At 31.5% G+C, this 16,680-nt stretch overlaps 1 protein-coding gene across 3 annotated transcripts; it reads right to left on the reverse strand.

Annotated features, from left to right (window-relative positions):
• Positions 1 to 10,628: 10,628 nt before the first annotated feature.
• LOC121777594 (E3 ubiquitin-protein ligase HAKAI homolog) lies at positions 10,629 to 15,961 on the reverse strand. 3 transcript variants are annotated; one of them, XM_042174896.1, is made up of 5 exons: positions 15,757 to 15,961; positions 15,296 to 15,636; positions 12,275 to 12,333; positions 11,462 to 11,862; positions 10,629 to 11,311 (listed from the first exon to the last, which is right to left on the reverse strand). In XM_042174896.1, the coding sequence occupies exons 2-5, from the start codon at positions 15,545 to 15,547 to the stop codon at positions 10,776 to 10,778; spliced, it is 1,248 nt and encodes a 415-aa protein (XP_042030830.1). In that variant the 5' UTR covers positions 15,548 to 15,636; positions 15,757 to 15,961; the 3' UTR covers positions 10,629 to 10,775. The 3 variants fall into 3 exon arrangements, with proteins under 3 accessions (XP_042030830.1, XP_042030828.1, XP_042030829.1); XM_042174894.1 differs by having other exon boundaries at positions 11,390 to 11,862; XM_042174895.1 differs by having other exon boundaries at positions 11,390 to 11,862; positions 15,296 to 15,655.
• Between the last annotated feature and the right edge of the window lie 719 nt (positions 15,962 to 16,680).

Consider the following 16,680-nt stretch of genomic DNA (forward strand, 5'->3'; position numbering starts at 1 on the left):
TAAAATTGAATAAGACTTTTATCGTGGGCCGAACTGAAATAACAAAATATGTCTCTTATGGTTGGACAAAGAGAGTAATATATCGACTCAGATTGAAGCTGCTATTTATAAACTCCTTTTGTCTCAAGGTAGTTGAGTTAAATTTGTTTCGTATTTTAGGAAAATAATACTCCTCCATTAAAGATAATTTATTTTCCTTTTTGATTTGTCTCAATTAAAATGATCTATTATTAAAATTAGAAATATTTTTATTGTTACTTTATTACAAGTTGCTCACTTTATTTTTTTTATTTAATATATAAATTAATTTGAATAAAATCTTCTGCTATTCAATAAAAGGGTTATTTTTCTTAGGACACATGTAATATAATATTAAATAATTAAAATGTAAAAATAATAAAATAAAAGATAAAATAAAATATAGAAAAGAGTGGACGGAGGGGAGGGACTATGAGGTTGTGAAATTAGAGACCTATCGACTATTTAAAACTTCTACCAACTATTTTAATAACTCATTACAGTAGTATAGAAATACTCATTTAATGCAGATTTTATCCGGCCGTTATTTTTCAATTAATTAAGATGTCACTTTTCGTAACGAGGATAAGAATGAAATTACCGAATTTTGTCATGTAATGAAAATGCTCTTCGAAATAGTATCATTTTAAGTGCAGTTGACTAGTTGGTATTTTATGTACCGTTCCATTCGTCCTAAAAGAATATACAATTTATATTGACATGAGTTTTAATATAAAATTGATAAGAAAGATATAAAAAAAATAAATAAAGTATTATTAGTAGAAAAAGAGTCCCACCTCATTAAAAAAATATTTTTAAAATCAGAAAAAATATATTTTTATGCGATGGACTGAAAAGGAAATAGCGCATATTCTTATGAGACATATGGAATATAAAATATTAGATACTCATAAGTAATTTTCACTTTCTAACAATCTTCTTTTTTGGAAGAGCTTAACACAATAAAAATTTAATACGCCCACGGATGAGAGTATGAAATCCCAATTTATTCCAAGTGAGAAACTTGTCACACTCAACAAAAATATTTGGAAATTAAGAATTAAATATAAAAGTAAATGGGAAAAGTGCTAATAAATGTTGGTATTTTGCAGATGTGTATGAAAGTTCGGTGTTGAGATATGAGTGGTGGAGGAATAGTAGTATGCTTATATAGGAGTAGCCTTATCTTCCTCTCAGCTGTGACTTGTCATTTTATCACTACCTAAATTAACCAATTGCTTTTATCTTATTGTACTACTTCATCTTTTCTACGCTATTCGTATTTTTTTTTTATTTCGATAAGTGTAAATTTTAACATGAATACTCTAAATAATTAAATTAGTATTTAATGAAAGAACACTTAATTAATTCTAATATTTTAATTGAATGCCCTAATTTTTATATAAAATAGAAATAGAATAAATATATGGAGACAGTTCGAAAATGAAAAGTGTGGATAACATAGAATAGAATGAGTACTTTATTCGCGTAAATAACATAATTTTGAACAAATAGGCATAAGTGCATCCACAAGATCATAACGAATGTCCTCATCTACGTCACAATCCCCGGCCACGTCTTCATTCTTTTCTTTTTTTAATGTCGAATCACAATTTCTACAATGGACGTCATCTCTCAAAGCCTCTCATATTAATTTGCATTATCTATTCAAATAAATACATATTATATTCAGAATTTTATTAAATTATATTCTCCGATTATCACTATAATACTAACAAATTAACAATAGTACAACATATTCAGTTATAATAAACAATAATACTAATAGTAGTAGTATATTTATTATTTATTGCTAAATATAAAATATTAAAAAGTAAATGCATAATTAATTTTGAATGCACCACATTAAATGTACAATTTTCGCAAATACTAAATATAGACATCTTGAGTGCGACCACTAAAAAAATGATATGATAATCTTTAGTATATCAGAAAAAATATTAATTAGATATTGAAAACTAAATAGCAAAAATTACATAGTGTAAATTTTAATAGTGAAAAAATTACCATAAATTAGGTATGTACTCTATTTTATTTATAATTTTAACTTTTTAAAAATAACTAGTACTATTAATTATGAATTAATACATATAAAAGACATTGGGAAATGCTACGTGACCACATTATGACTGGCCATAAAATGGCATTTCAGTAAAATTTAGATGTTATAGCTCAAATATGTCATTTAATGCTCCAATACCTTTACACTATTACCCTTTCTATTTAATTGTAATTGTTTTCCAATTTCATTTCCTTAATCCGATATTTACATTTCTTTTTTTAATTTATTTATTTTTTAATTTTCTATTTTCAGTAATTTATTTTTAAACAATTTTTTAGTCTAAGATTAAGTTTTTATCTTTCCTTAAATGTTTTCTATTAATCATATTAAATTGAAATCAATAATAACTAAGTTGTATGGTGCATTATAATATAATTTTAAAAATAAATATACGAATTATTTTTTATATACTAGGAGTATAATATAGTTGTGTTTACATAATTATCTTTTTCTCTTTATTTTGAATGTTAGGTTCTAACATAAATGTTATTTTATAAATAATAAAATCTTAAAATAGAAAAAAAAAATTAAAACATGAAAATTCCCATCCCCAGTAGGTTTCTGCCATGTCCCACTATCTTAAAAAAAATAAAAATAATTCCCCCGATGCATTATTTATTTTTTAGTCCGTCCCATAAAAAATATGCATTTTTTTATTTTGAAAACTCTTTTATCTTTATTGAGATGTGACTCATTCTCGACTAACAAGTAACAATACTTTAATTATTTTTTCTGTCTTCCTCTCTCTCTTTTTTCTTTCTTCCTCTCTCTTACTTTACCAACTGCGCATTAAAACGCGTGCCCAACCAAAAGTACATATTTTCATCGGACGAAGGGAGTACTAAAATACTTTAAAAATAATTAATAATATCAAAATGTAACCTTATCTTAGTACATAATAGTTTATGTATTTATATACTTTCCAATTATAAGTTGTGATATAATATAATAATAGCAATAAATATTATTACTGTTAATATAGAATATAATACTATGTGCTACTCCATTAACTTAATATAACTACTATTAGTCCATTTACTTTGTAGACGTTAGCAATAATGATGATGATAGTATAAATCAATCGGTCAATCACCTACATTCAAAATGAGCTAGCCAATGATCGATGATGGAATTACTTCTGAATTATGATTATTAAGATTAAGTTTATAAATGTTACTACTGCCTCCATCCCAAAAAAAATACGTGAGTTATACTTATATTTGCATAAAAGATATTAAGTTAATGAATAATAAAAAAATAATATTTTTATATGGAATCAAACTATAATATGGTTAATAATTAAAATTTAACAAAAAAAGAAAATGAAACTGATGCATTTACGAACTACGGAGTATAATAAATTAAAAATATAAAAAAAATATTCAACTACATGGGTTATACTTATATTTGTATAAGAGATATTAGGAGTTGTATATTTCAAGTAAATGGCACAATAGTCTCAACATGTTTACTCTTTTTGAGGTGTATCGATTTTGTTTAGCATTAATCACACAAATATTTAATAATATTTTAAGTTTATGGCTGGCCAAATTATGGCCATTTAGCATCACCCAAAGACATTATAGAAAAGAGAGAACCGTAGGGAAGAAACGGAAGAGAGTTTGCGAGTATTGTTGAGGTGTGAGAGAATGTCACTTTCTCCAAGATGAAGAAACCATAAAAAAAGAATAATAATGATTTTATTTATTCATTGTTAATTATAATCAAAGACCTTTTCAATACTTCTGAAAAGAAATCAAATTCAAATAAACTAAAACAATAATTTATACATTAAATATATTCTAAATTCAAGAAAAATATGTGAAACAAATATTGTATCAATGTCTTACCCCACACAGACTATACGCCTCATTTCTAGGTGTAGCATATTTAACTTACAACGCGAAATAAAATTCCCATCGCAATCGTAGCTCAAACTTTTGATTATATCAACATCATGGCTTCTGAATTGTGAACCAATGAATTGTAAAAATCAATAAAATAATAAACGATCGCATCAAGAGACGATAATTTACTGGTCGTGCACAGTTATTAAAATGCATCTTCAATTTAATAATGAATAAACAATTGCGTCGGTTCATAAATCACATCGAAAGTAAGGTGATTATTAGGCCTAATGAGAATAGCAAAAGTGCAATAATCGGAATGTCAATATTAAAGTATTAATATTATAAATTTATTTTTTATAATTGAACGGATGTAGTGCACTAATTAATCACTCGTCATTAACAATGATCGCTTTTAAAATTGTGATTTGGTGTTTTGTTTTAATACGACCAACGCTACTATAGAAGAATCTATACATTGAAGAATCCCTTTCCATCACCCTAAAATATTTCAACTTCCATTAAAAAATAGATATATTTAATATCACGAGCTTTTCAGAACTCAAAAGTGCAAAATGAAACCTCTTTAATTTTGTACTCCATTCTAATTGAAAATAATCTTCTATATTCGATAAAGTATTTGTGGTTTTTATTAAAACAAAATACTATAATATTGTGTAGGTTTTTTTTTTGTCGAAAAGTAATGTGTATTGTAAGCTGTTTCACTAAAGTGGTACTAATATTATTTTTGAAACATATTTCTACTCTTCCTTTCACCAATCTATATTCAATTATAGAGTAATTCTTTTTCTTTCTAATAAAGTGAATCCTATTTTATACTAATAATAACTATGTTTTTCTCTGTATATCTTTGTTGTATTATTTTTTGTATTTTTTTTAACTGAGGTAATAATCCAGAAATACGAGTTTATTATACACGTGTGGATTTTAATGGAAAATGGGCCTAATACTGTATATTTTCTAGACTTTAGTCCATTGGGCCAATCTCGTTAAAAAAATGAATTCGTGATATTTTAGTTCAATTGAAGCCTATTCTGAAAATTGATTTATTTAAGTCACAAAACAAAAATTTGCGTTCCCCCAATGTTTCATACTATGTATTTAAGAAAAATAGTTGGATCACCAAATTTTACTATCTAATTTATATCTCAAACATTTAAAAGCTATGAAGAAATGGAAGTATAGAAACAAATTTTATGACAGAGACTCACACGTGATAATTCAATGAGAAAATACTATAAAGTTGTTGTTATGATGCTACTCTCAAAAAAAACAAAGATTTAAATTTTTAATGATGGTTGCTAGTACTTGGATCCGATCTTTATCGATATAATCGCTTTTTAATTACTATTACTTCCTGTCTATATATCTATAATCATATTTCTAATTTTCCATTTATATCCAAACAGTAGACTTTAGATAAACGGGCCGAATTTAGTCGAATAGGCCCGTTAAGTGAGCAGCGTCCAAGACAAGTTCCATTTAATATTGAAAAGCCCAACACAATAAAGCCCAAAAGCGTGGTATATTTTGTAAGGAATTCTGTATGCAGCTTCTATTTTTTTAAATTTCATAATATTGATTATTAGAATAAATTGAGAATGCTTTTAAGACCATCAAAAGCAAATTTCTTCATTAAATATTTCTGCTCTAAAAAGTTCCCTAAAAATTTTAATAGACAACTTTTGTGTGTGAAATAAACAACTTTATACACATCTGCATTTCCACTACTTTTTATTGTAATTTAATATGCCACATCCTCTAATTATGAATATAAAACTCAGCACCATTGCTGGCTGAGTCAAAAAGGATTAATGTGATTTTATTTAATGTTCTCTTTTTGGGAAATATGAAAAAGATGTTCAATGATTAACACTTTACTCTTAAAGTTTAAACATGTTAAAGGAGTTTATTTAAAATTAATTATGTTGTGCTAAGACGTGATTTGACTTGATTTCTAACCGACATAGAGATTAGAGCACATAACGATTTCACATTATATAGGGATCGATGTACATATTTTGAATCTAAATAAAATAACTCTCTCCGTCTGTTTTTAAACGTTCCATTTTTTGGCAGTACAAGTTTTTAAAAAAGTGGATATAGAAAAGTTGATGGAATATAAGTCTCACATATATATATTAATTTTAAATAAAATGTGAGTGAGATAAATTAGTAGAATCTAGGATTCTATTACCATTTATAATGAAAATGAATCATAACTTTTATTTATAGATCGACTAAAATTGAAAAATGAGATTCCTATTCATAGACTGTTAGCCAATTAGTAGTATAATAATTTAGAAGATAAAAACAATGTGGAGAGTTAGAGTATTGTGGAAAATACATATCTGCATTTCCACTAATTAGTTGTGACAGCCAACTATTTCAACAATCATTAAAGTTGAATTATTAAATTAAAAACTGCGTGGTGTCATTGACTTTGTTATTTTCAACTAAATGAAATTTCGCAATTGGAGAAAGTCTCACCATTGAAATTTAAGAAACGATTGATGTGGCATCATATGCCCCAATGATGCAAGGTAAAATTTATGATACATTTTTATTATTACACGAATAATAATTTTAGTTCAGTTTTTATGTATAGGGACGCAAATAATGATAATTTAAGGAGTTCTTACATATGCAAAATCCTATCTTATTTTTTCTATTTGTCCTCATATTAGTAGTAGAAATTTTAGGACTTTCTTAGCTCACAAAAATGGATGACCAAATCATTTTTCTTAACGAATTATTTGTCAGCATTATTAATCTATTACTAATTTTATTAACTCAAATTATTAATACTACCATAATATACTGCTACCACAAAAAAAATATAGGAGTTGAAAAATAGCTAGAGAGATGATCAATCGATTATTTTTAGTAAAATCAAATCAAGTTAACCGTTTCCTTTAGTTTGAAATAATCTAAATGTTTTATTTCGATTGCCATTTACTGATTTTTGTCATTAATTGGCTAAGGACTTTCGCAATCATGTTTAGTTAGTAAAAAATAATGGGGTCAAGTTAGGTGACTGAAGCTTACAATTTCCTGAATTTCGGTCTTCATTTTTCATTATATTATTATTTCTAACATCTAAAAAGTTCCTTTACAGTTCACACCAATGTTTTAAAAACCGGACCGGACCGGTCGGTTCGACCGGTTCAACCACGAACCGGTAGGTGGTCCGGTCCGGTTAGCACTATAAAACCAGTGACATGTTCAACTGCCATGAACCGCCGAAACCGGCCGGTCGGACCGGTCTGGCCGGGAACCGGAAACCGGTTCAAATGCTTTTCAAAATTTTATTCTAAAATTTTGGCCTTGATAGAGGTCGAACTCAAGACCTCCCGGTGAACTTACCAACAATTCTACCACTACACCACAAGGACTTCTTTGTAGTAATATGAACATAATTTATTTTCATATGTTAAACACAAAATATTTATCTATATAAACTAATAATTCGTGTTTAATACGTATATATGTATATTAAGAATATGTGATTAATTATATTAAAAGTTTACTACTATTTGATTATATACTAGGAGTATTTACTAAATATATGTTTTTAATTTATGTTTATTCATATATCTTCGTGTATAATATTATTTTGCCGCATTACTTTTTAAAAATAATACTATGAACTTATTTATTTTTATACATAAATATTAAAATTTTTATTTACAATAACTTACTACTAGTATAATTTACATATTTAATTATATTTGTTGATAAAAAAATAATAAAATTCTATCATTCACTAAAAATATATTCTTTTTAATTTTATATTCTTTTAAGATAATTCATTTTAATTTTATATATTCTTTTAAGAAATTGTTAATTTTAATATATTTCTTATATTTTAATTATACTTTTACAATCACTAATGTTTTATAATATAGGAGTTTATAATTATACATAGAGTTTAATACTAGTTTTTAATATTGTGTATTATAATTTATTATTGTATTTAAACTTAACGTCATTAAATATTCTAATATACTAGTACAAGAATTGTTTTCTATAATAATACTATTAAATGTATAATACTATAATATTTATTGATAAAACATTTGATTAAATTTTATTATTTACTACTAAATAAATAAATATATATATAAACAGTATTCCGGTTCAACCAATGGTTCGACCAGTGAACCGGTTGAACCAGTGAACCAGTAATGACGCCGGTTCGCTTGCCGGTCCGGTTTTTAAAACATTGGTTCACACCTATACTCAACTTCAGAATTTCTGCGATATTACAACCACTCCCACATCCAATATTCAAAATCTAAAATATTTATTGAAATTGCGCATTTGAATATTATTCAAGAAATTAACAACTCCGTGATACACTTGTTTTTCATGGTCTAGATTCTAGAGTTGTTATTCATTTTTATTAAATTAGAAATAGAAAGTTATAAATTACAATGAAACTTAAGATTCCCAATATTTTTTTAATAGATATAAATTGGCGTGCATGATTGCAAATCTCCTCAAAATCAAATGCAATAAAGTCCAATTAAGTATTGACAAATAAGTATAAACTCAACTTCATTGCATCAATCTTGACCAATATCAGATTGCACCGCATACCATTTGATGATTTGATCCTACTTTTCATCAGTAAAATTTTACAAATATTGCAATGCGTACATAAAGCAACAATTTAAATATGATTTACTATAATATAAAAATAGCAAACCCATCACAATCTGAAATTAACGGTGTGTAAAAAATTGAAATTTCAATCGTCGGAAACATTTGAAAAACTAGAGCATATGATATCTCTAATTCTAATTAATCCTAATTAAGCATACACTCTTTCTCATCATCATTGGAGACAGAATTCCTCTTGATGAATTCCAAACAATCTGCAATCGCCTCAGAGCAAAATGAACTGGAGTGGTTCGTCGTTCTCACCGTCGAATACGAGCACCGGGCCGGAGGAGCGTTGCCGGCCTTTCGGGCCAGATTCCGACCCAGCAGTCTGAGACACTTGTTGTAAGAACTCTTCCACTTGTTGAAAACTCGCAAAATAGAAAAGAAATTGGTGCGAAGGCGCTGCACCGAGAATCTTCTTGAGTTGAGACGAACACCCTTTATTCCGAACCATCTCTTGCTCGTGATTCTGTCGTAGTTAGCCGTACGGTTATGATGATGATCGCTCATGCTTGTTTTAGGACAGCAAATGGAAATTACTATCTATCTATAAATAGAGAGAGAGAGAGAGGCAATGTTTTAAATACAATAAAATATAATAATAAGTTGAGCTTTAAAAAACGTGGAATTTTGGGTGGATATATTGTACTACTAGTAATTTATTTGATGATATTTAGCAAGTAATTAGAAAATGAGTAGGAAGTCGTGGATGTTAAAAAATAATTAAAGGGTGCTTTGCCAATCAAGGTTAGTAGTGGAGATGTTGCTGTAAGTCTACAATATGAAGCATGTGTTTGACACCATGTTTTAAAATTAGACCAAACTGATAAAGCTACATGACTGTGGTTCCACCTATTGGATTAATTGGACTATTGATCGAACTGTAATATAATTATATGTATAATATATATGAAATTTAGTGAAGGATAAAATATAGTAATTAATATATTAAATCATATAGCACTATAATTAGTTATTTATAGATATAAAAAATATTATTAGTAAAATTTATTTAGTGAATGATCAATTTTAATTAATTTTTGGACATTAAAAACAATTAAAGGACTGTAATTGGTTAGTGTAGATTAAAGACTTAATAATTTATGTATGAAGTGTATGTAGCAAAGTAATATAATTATTACTTAGTTTAGATTAAAGTATACTGTGATAATATTATTAGTTTGAACATGTACATTTAATATATAATACAAAATGTTAATTAATAATTAGTATATTATAAACTATAATTAAAAATATATTAACAAAACATTAAATCTTATGTATCATTAATTAGGGATGTGATCAAATGCAAAATATTGTACAAACTCCAAACTATGATCTGGACCGTTAGAAAATGTCAGCAGATGACAAAATACCAGCAATAGAAAATGTCAACACAATGTCAACGGTTAATGATGTGTTGAAAATGTGTTGACATTTTTTGTTGATGTAATTTTGTCATCTGTTGACATTTTCTAACGGTCCAGATCACAGTTTAGAGTTTGTATATTATATAGAGTTTGTTCATCACAATTTATAGTGAAGTATTTACTCCCGTAAAATATTTAATTCACTATAACGACATTGTGGTTCACTCCATGTTTTAAAATTTGTGTTGGGAACTAATAATTCAATAATCTAAATGTCTTTATATTTAGTAATCATGTCGGCTGTTTGGAAGGGCTGGAGAAATATAAGTTGAAGTGGTTAAAATTCCAGTATCTGCAAAAATCATAAAGGCCGAGGAGAACATGTCAATATTTGTCAATTTTTATTTATCCACATATTTTTAAATCTCATATTCTTATCTTATTAAAACCTCACCATAATATTATCATCAATTGGAGTGCCAAATAGCAGCCCAAATTTTTCATGTCATGACCGAGGAGAACATGGCCAAAGTTTGGAATGGATGAAAATATTTTAACCGTTCTCCATAAAAAAGAACGCAGCCTTAACTTATTACTGATTTTACACTATTTCAACACGAGTTGATTTCTTACTGCAATATGATATACCCTCAAACGATGTCCCAAATTCAAAAATATACAAAATGTTCACATATTGACTCACTGAACTAAATGGGAAAAAGCTTGAGTTCTATACCCAATATGAAGATATATCAGCAAATATCAAGCCTAGTCCCCACTTCCGAAGCTATCTCGCCTCTCAGTTGGCCAGCTGAAGCCTGGACGCCCGTCATGATTCCCGTCACCAGAGTGCGATCTGCCCCATTGCAGGTGGGGATGAGGCACCGAAGGTGGTGGAGGAAGATGGGGTGGTTGGGGCGCCAATATTCCTTTACCGTTCCTTGGGTCCACAAAGTTCCCACCCTGCCTCTGTTGCTCCATACTGTTATTCCCAGCATTCTGAAAGAATCCTCTTCCTTGAGAGTTGACATTCATAAAGCCATCCGTAGACCTGTGAGATACCATAGGAGGTTCCAGAGGCACAGACCCGGGCACTGCATTCCACTGTGGATAATTTTGAGGAAAATTCATGGGTCCGGCAGGACCAGGTGGGAAACCTAGCAACGTGCCCTGTCCTGGTCCACCTTCTGGTGTAGAACCTGGTCTTGGCATTCCATATGGTGCGCCAAAGTACTGTTGTGTTCCATCAGCTGCATAAGGAGGATAATCGTATTGAGGTGGAGTTGGACCTGAATTCGGGTTAACTGGTACAGCAGAATTAGAAGGTTGTGAGTTGCGGGTACTAGGAGAATGAAATTCGGATATAGTTTTTAGGAACTGACCTGAATCTTGCCGGCCACTACCCTGCACATGAGCTTCAAAAGTATGCTGAGGAAAGTGGTTCTGGGAAGTACCTCTATCAGGGTGCTCTGATGGATGATCGGGAGTTTGTCTTGGAAAAGGTGGCGCCGGTCTTTGCTGTACAGCAGGTCTCGCAGGTGGTTGTTCCCTGGATTGAGGCAGCTGGGCTTTGTCTTCACTGTCATGAAGTTGAGAACTTGAATGGGGAGAAAACACTGGCCTTGGGGGTGCCTGAACTGAGGAATCGGAGGCTGAAGGTTTCCTAGCACTCATTGCTTCCGATTCATTCCCTTCTTTTTCCTTATTGGGGTGAATAAGATCAGAATGGGCCTCATTTATATGCAACTCAAAGTCACTCTTCTTTAAGAAGGACTTCAGACAATGAGGGGCTGCACATATGAAGATTCCTTCCATCATTTTAATTGTCTGAATCTTCTGAATGCGTTCATCACAACTGTAGAAGATGATTGGCAAAGTATAGTTGAAGTCATGCATTGCCAAAGATGATTAACAAGGTTAAAGAACTATCAAAGCAAACAACCAAATGAAAAAGGTATGCATATCGAATTCTTGACACCATCAGCATCCTCCCTAGTACTCAGATAGAGTTTGTAAACCATTCCCTTCATTACACAAAAATTACTGGCAAATAACCAGCAAATGAAACTCCAATTTATTAGCATAAAGTTAATCACTATTCAGTTAAACTGGATAGCAAGTCATAGTCCATTGAAACATTTTTACTTGTATATCACCCCACTGAGTCTGATGCAGAAATGTCACATTCAATTAAAACCAAGATCCTAAATAAAATGCAACAATATTATAGAGAGGAACTAGATGCATAAAAAAGTAGTATGCCTTACAGATAACAAAGAGAATGACTCCTGGAACAGTCCAAACAGAAGGCATGCTCACATGGGCTCTGCAATAAAATAAGTTTGTCGGCATATTAGCTAATCATACGTGCTGAGAAAATAGCTTCATGTAGGAAATGGCATTGACACTCCTGGTAGAACTCTTCTTCATAGCCTCAAATAGATTCAACACAAATATCAAGACATGCCACACATAGAAGTCTTGTTAGAGTTTGTATACTAGAAATCAAACTTCGAGTGATTGAATATTGTAAAACTCCTTATTTATTTTCCAATGGATGAAACAGATTATTTTTGTCATAATGTTGTTATGTTTTACATTTGATGGATGTTTATTGCATGTTTAAATGTATAAGTAACTTAACAAAGTCTAAGTCTTTGTTTTAGTAGACCGGTTGTGGGCGTCGTACACTTTAAGGTAACACGATTAATTCTGAACAAAGAAAAATAAGAATTTCACAACCCAGATAGGCCTAGACTACCTATCGTGAAAGGTTGCAATGTCAGTCCGCATGTTTCTAAGCCTTACTGAAATAAGATGACATTGGTGTGGTCAATGTTTTAAAAACCAGACCGGCAAGTGAACCGACGTCGTTACTGGTTCAACCGGTTCACTGGGCGAACCATTGGTTGAACCGGAGTACTGTTTATACATATATATTTATTTATTTAGTAGTAGTAAAAAATAAAATTTAATTATATGTTTTATCAATAAATATTATAGTATTATACATTTAATAGTATTATTACAGAAAACAAGTCTTGTACTAGTATATTAGAATATTTAATGACATTAAGTTTGAATACAATAATAAATTATAATACACAATATTAAAAACTAATATTAAACTCTATGTATAATTATAAACTCCTATATTGTAAAATGAATTATCTTAAAAGAATACAAAATTAAAATGAATTATTAGTTTCGGTGGAAAAAGAATTTCAGATTTAATGTATAAGGATAATTAATGTTCATAATATTTCAAAATGACCATGTGGTGGAGTGGTAAAGAAGTTGGTATTTAGAGATGAGGTCATGTGTTCAAGTTATAGTAACAACAAATTTTAAAAAGATATTTTGAAAAAGTGAAAACCGGTTTCCGGTTCACGGTCGGATCGGTCTGACCGGCCGGTTCCACCGGTTCGCGGCGATTCAATGTGCTAGTGGTTTTTAGGGGTGAAAGATGAGGTCTTGATAAATTATTTATTTCTTAATCAATGTAAGTTAGCATTTAGCATACGGTATTGATTATGCATTACTTTGACTTACCAAATGGTGCAGGTTTTTCGCAACCCAATAATCCTGGTATATTGGGTAGTGGTGATTAATAACTAGCGGTGCTAGAATTGCTATTATAGTGAATCGTGCGCGAGGTGAGTCTCGTTTGATAACGTCCTCAAGAGGAGCTCGAAATAAGACTTTATTATTCGGAACCTAGCTAGTTGGAGTTTGATTACTCTATCAATAATAAATAAGCATTTCTTGCTAAGTCCACTCTTGGAATTAATAAGATGTTAATTAATTAAATTTATAGCAGACACTAATTAATTAATGGACGTTTCTATCTTAAACGCGGGAAATAAATGACAAACAAAGGAAACCCGGATTACTTATAATTTCGGATTTGGATGGACAGTGCAATATTACTTCTGTAGTGGCTGCTCATAATATTCCAATATAAGCTTGTATTAAATTGTGGGTTCAATTTAATTAGTGAAAAGCTAATTGTGGGAGGCCATATCCAAAACCTTTCATAGATCCCTTACTGGGCCCAATATATGTGACTTAATATAAATAGGAGAATAAAAGAGACAAAAAATACAATTATTTTTCATTGATAATTTTCGTCCCCCTCTCCTTTATTAAGAGGGGCGAAATTTTTCCTTAAGATAGAATTTATGTCTTGTTTATTTAAGTCCTAGTATTTTGGTGAGATCAGCCCACACTGATATCAGCATACAGTCCGGGAACCAGTTAGAAGATCCGTGGTTCCGTGGTTTAGTACTCAAGATCTACGTGGAGAAGGCGCTAGCTATCTTCGATTCTTTGGAGAATCACGTAAAATGGCTAATCCATAGAAAGCATGTTTTAGGTTTCAATTACGCTAAAACATGATTTAATTCAAGTTATGAGCATGATACATGTGATAATTGCGCGAATAGATTTTATCTAAATAATCTACTAAATAGATCAGAATTATTATGTAATTGATTTATGTATGCTTCCGCTGCCAACCCCTTCAAGTCTAGGGTTAGGTAAACCATGATCACATGCTCCTTGTAACACAAAATGAAGTAAGGTTCATAACAAAGAAAACAAATATACATAAACTAACATTTCAAACAAAAGATCAGAAGTAGCTAATGGTATCCCAATAAAAGTAACAATCATTTTTTTAAAGCAGGACATTAATCGGGCATTTACTTTTCATGGCTGATAAGATACACAATTGAGTATTTTTATCCTCATTATTAGGAATTCACTCATCCTACCCTTTCAATGGGATATGAATCAACAAAAAAAAGCTCTATATAGGCTAAACATAGTAACTAAATGCCTTCTCAAAAAAAAAACTGAGCATAAACACAACTCAGTGTTATCAAAAGTTCGTCAGCGCCAGGGTGCGAAGCGCACTGGTATCGCCCTGAGGCGGCTGGGGCGAGTGATATGCTCGGGCTGCTTGGGCAATATAACTTATCAAATACCTAATGCCTAAAAGTCTACAAAACTTATCAAGTCTTTTTTCCTAAAACAAATCAAATACTATAATTAATGTTCAAACTATAGAAGGAGACAGATGTATCACAAACACATTGTTGCAAAGAGTTATGGTGAGACTACATATAATATACAATTGTCTGCTACACGGCAAAAGGTGTCTCAATGAATTGAAGCATTCTGAAAGACAGATATAGTAATATGATTTTCTTTACTCACCAATCAACTCATTAGCCTTAATTTATTTAAACCTCAAATGCCATTAAAAGACTGTAAATGTTACTCACCAGACGCCCATAAATAGCCACGGGAAAGTCGCATCGAACGCAGAAATGGACACGCTCACCGAGCTGGCGACGGGAGCGGCGTCCAACAGACTTGATAACCGCAGTTGCAGATGCTGCGCCCATACCCTTGGCCACAGTAAGATCAGCTAACACAAGATGATCGGGGCAAGCCACTGTGACAGTGTCCACAGGCGCAGGATTTGCAGCTGCACCAGCTTCACTAGCTGGCTTGCTAAGCCGAATCTGCAGCATCTTACTAGTGTTGCGTAAACAATTTCGTCTTCAAACTCGGAAAACAAATACTGCTTGATTTCTATTGCTGCAACGATCCAGCAGTATACCTAGGTCACAATTGAGAAACTGACATATCAATTGAAACAGTTCAAATTTAAAGAACGATAACAATAGGCTGGTTAGGTTAGGTTTGTTTTGTGAAAATTCATGAAGAGATGAGCATTTACCTTTTTTATTTTTGAATCGGTGAATATACGGCATTGCAGCTGAGCTATCCGGAAACAGAAGCTCTTAACGGAATCAGAAATGTAGAAAATTGAATGACGAAGCTCACAGTAAAATCTAATAGTAGTAGTAATTGAGTAAAATTTATGAACTGATCGAAGTTTGTGTGATTGAATTCTAGAAAGAGGAGGGATATGATTGTAGCCCTAAAAGGATATTACGCTTGAATGGGCTTCGGTATACAACTATTTGGGCCAGAGTTAATTAGGGCACCCGCAACGCGTGCCGCCGGCGTTCCGCGTGCTGTTCCGCCGGAACGGTTTCGCCGCGGAACGCGTTGCGGCGCACCATTCCGCTCCCATTCCGTTCTCATTCCGTTCCGGGTGCCGACGGCACGGAACGCGGCACGGCTTGTGCCGCCACGCGCTGGGGCGACGTGGCGCTCCCCGCTTCGTGCGTGCATCCCACTCGCCGGCCCGCGAGTGGGACACGTCAGCGATGACGCAATAATTATTTTTTTTTTAAAAAATTGATTTTTTTTAAAAAAAATTTAACGGTAATATTACAGTTTTTTTTAACTTTTTTTAATTTTTTTTATTTTTATTTTTATTTTCTTATTCTATAAATACACCTAATTTATTACATTTCACACACAACTACACATCTACTCTTCCTAACCAGCATCAATTCCTCTCCAATTTTCTATTTCAATCTCCTTCACAAAATGTCCGGCGACGGGAATTACGGCGGTGGCGGCTCCGGTGGGTGGGATCTCAACGCGTTCGGCGATTGGGAGACCATGTACAACACACTTGGTGGTTCCGGGTCGGCGACGCCGATGTGGATGCCTACGCTCGACCACCCGGCTCGCGGCTTTCTCAGGGTTTGTCCCAGATTCGGGAGGATATCCCCGTTGAACCCACCCA

This window comes from Salvia splendens, chromosome 18 (genome assembly GCF_004379255.2).
Source record: "Salvia splendens isolate huo1 chromosome 18, SspV2, whole genome shotgun sequence".
In the NCBI taxonomy this organism is placed as follows: Eukaryota; Viridiplantae; Streptophyta; class Magnoliopsida; order Lamiales; family Lamiaceae; genus Salvia; species Salvia splendens.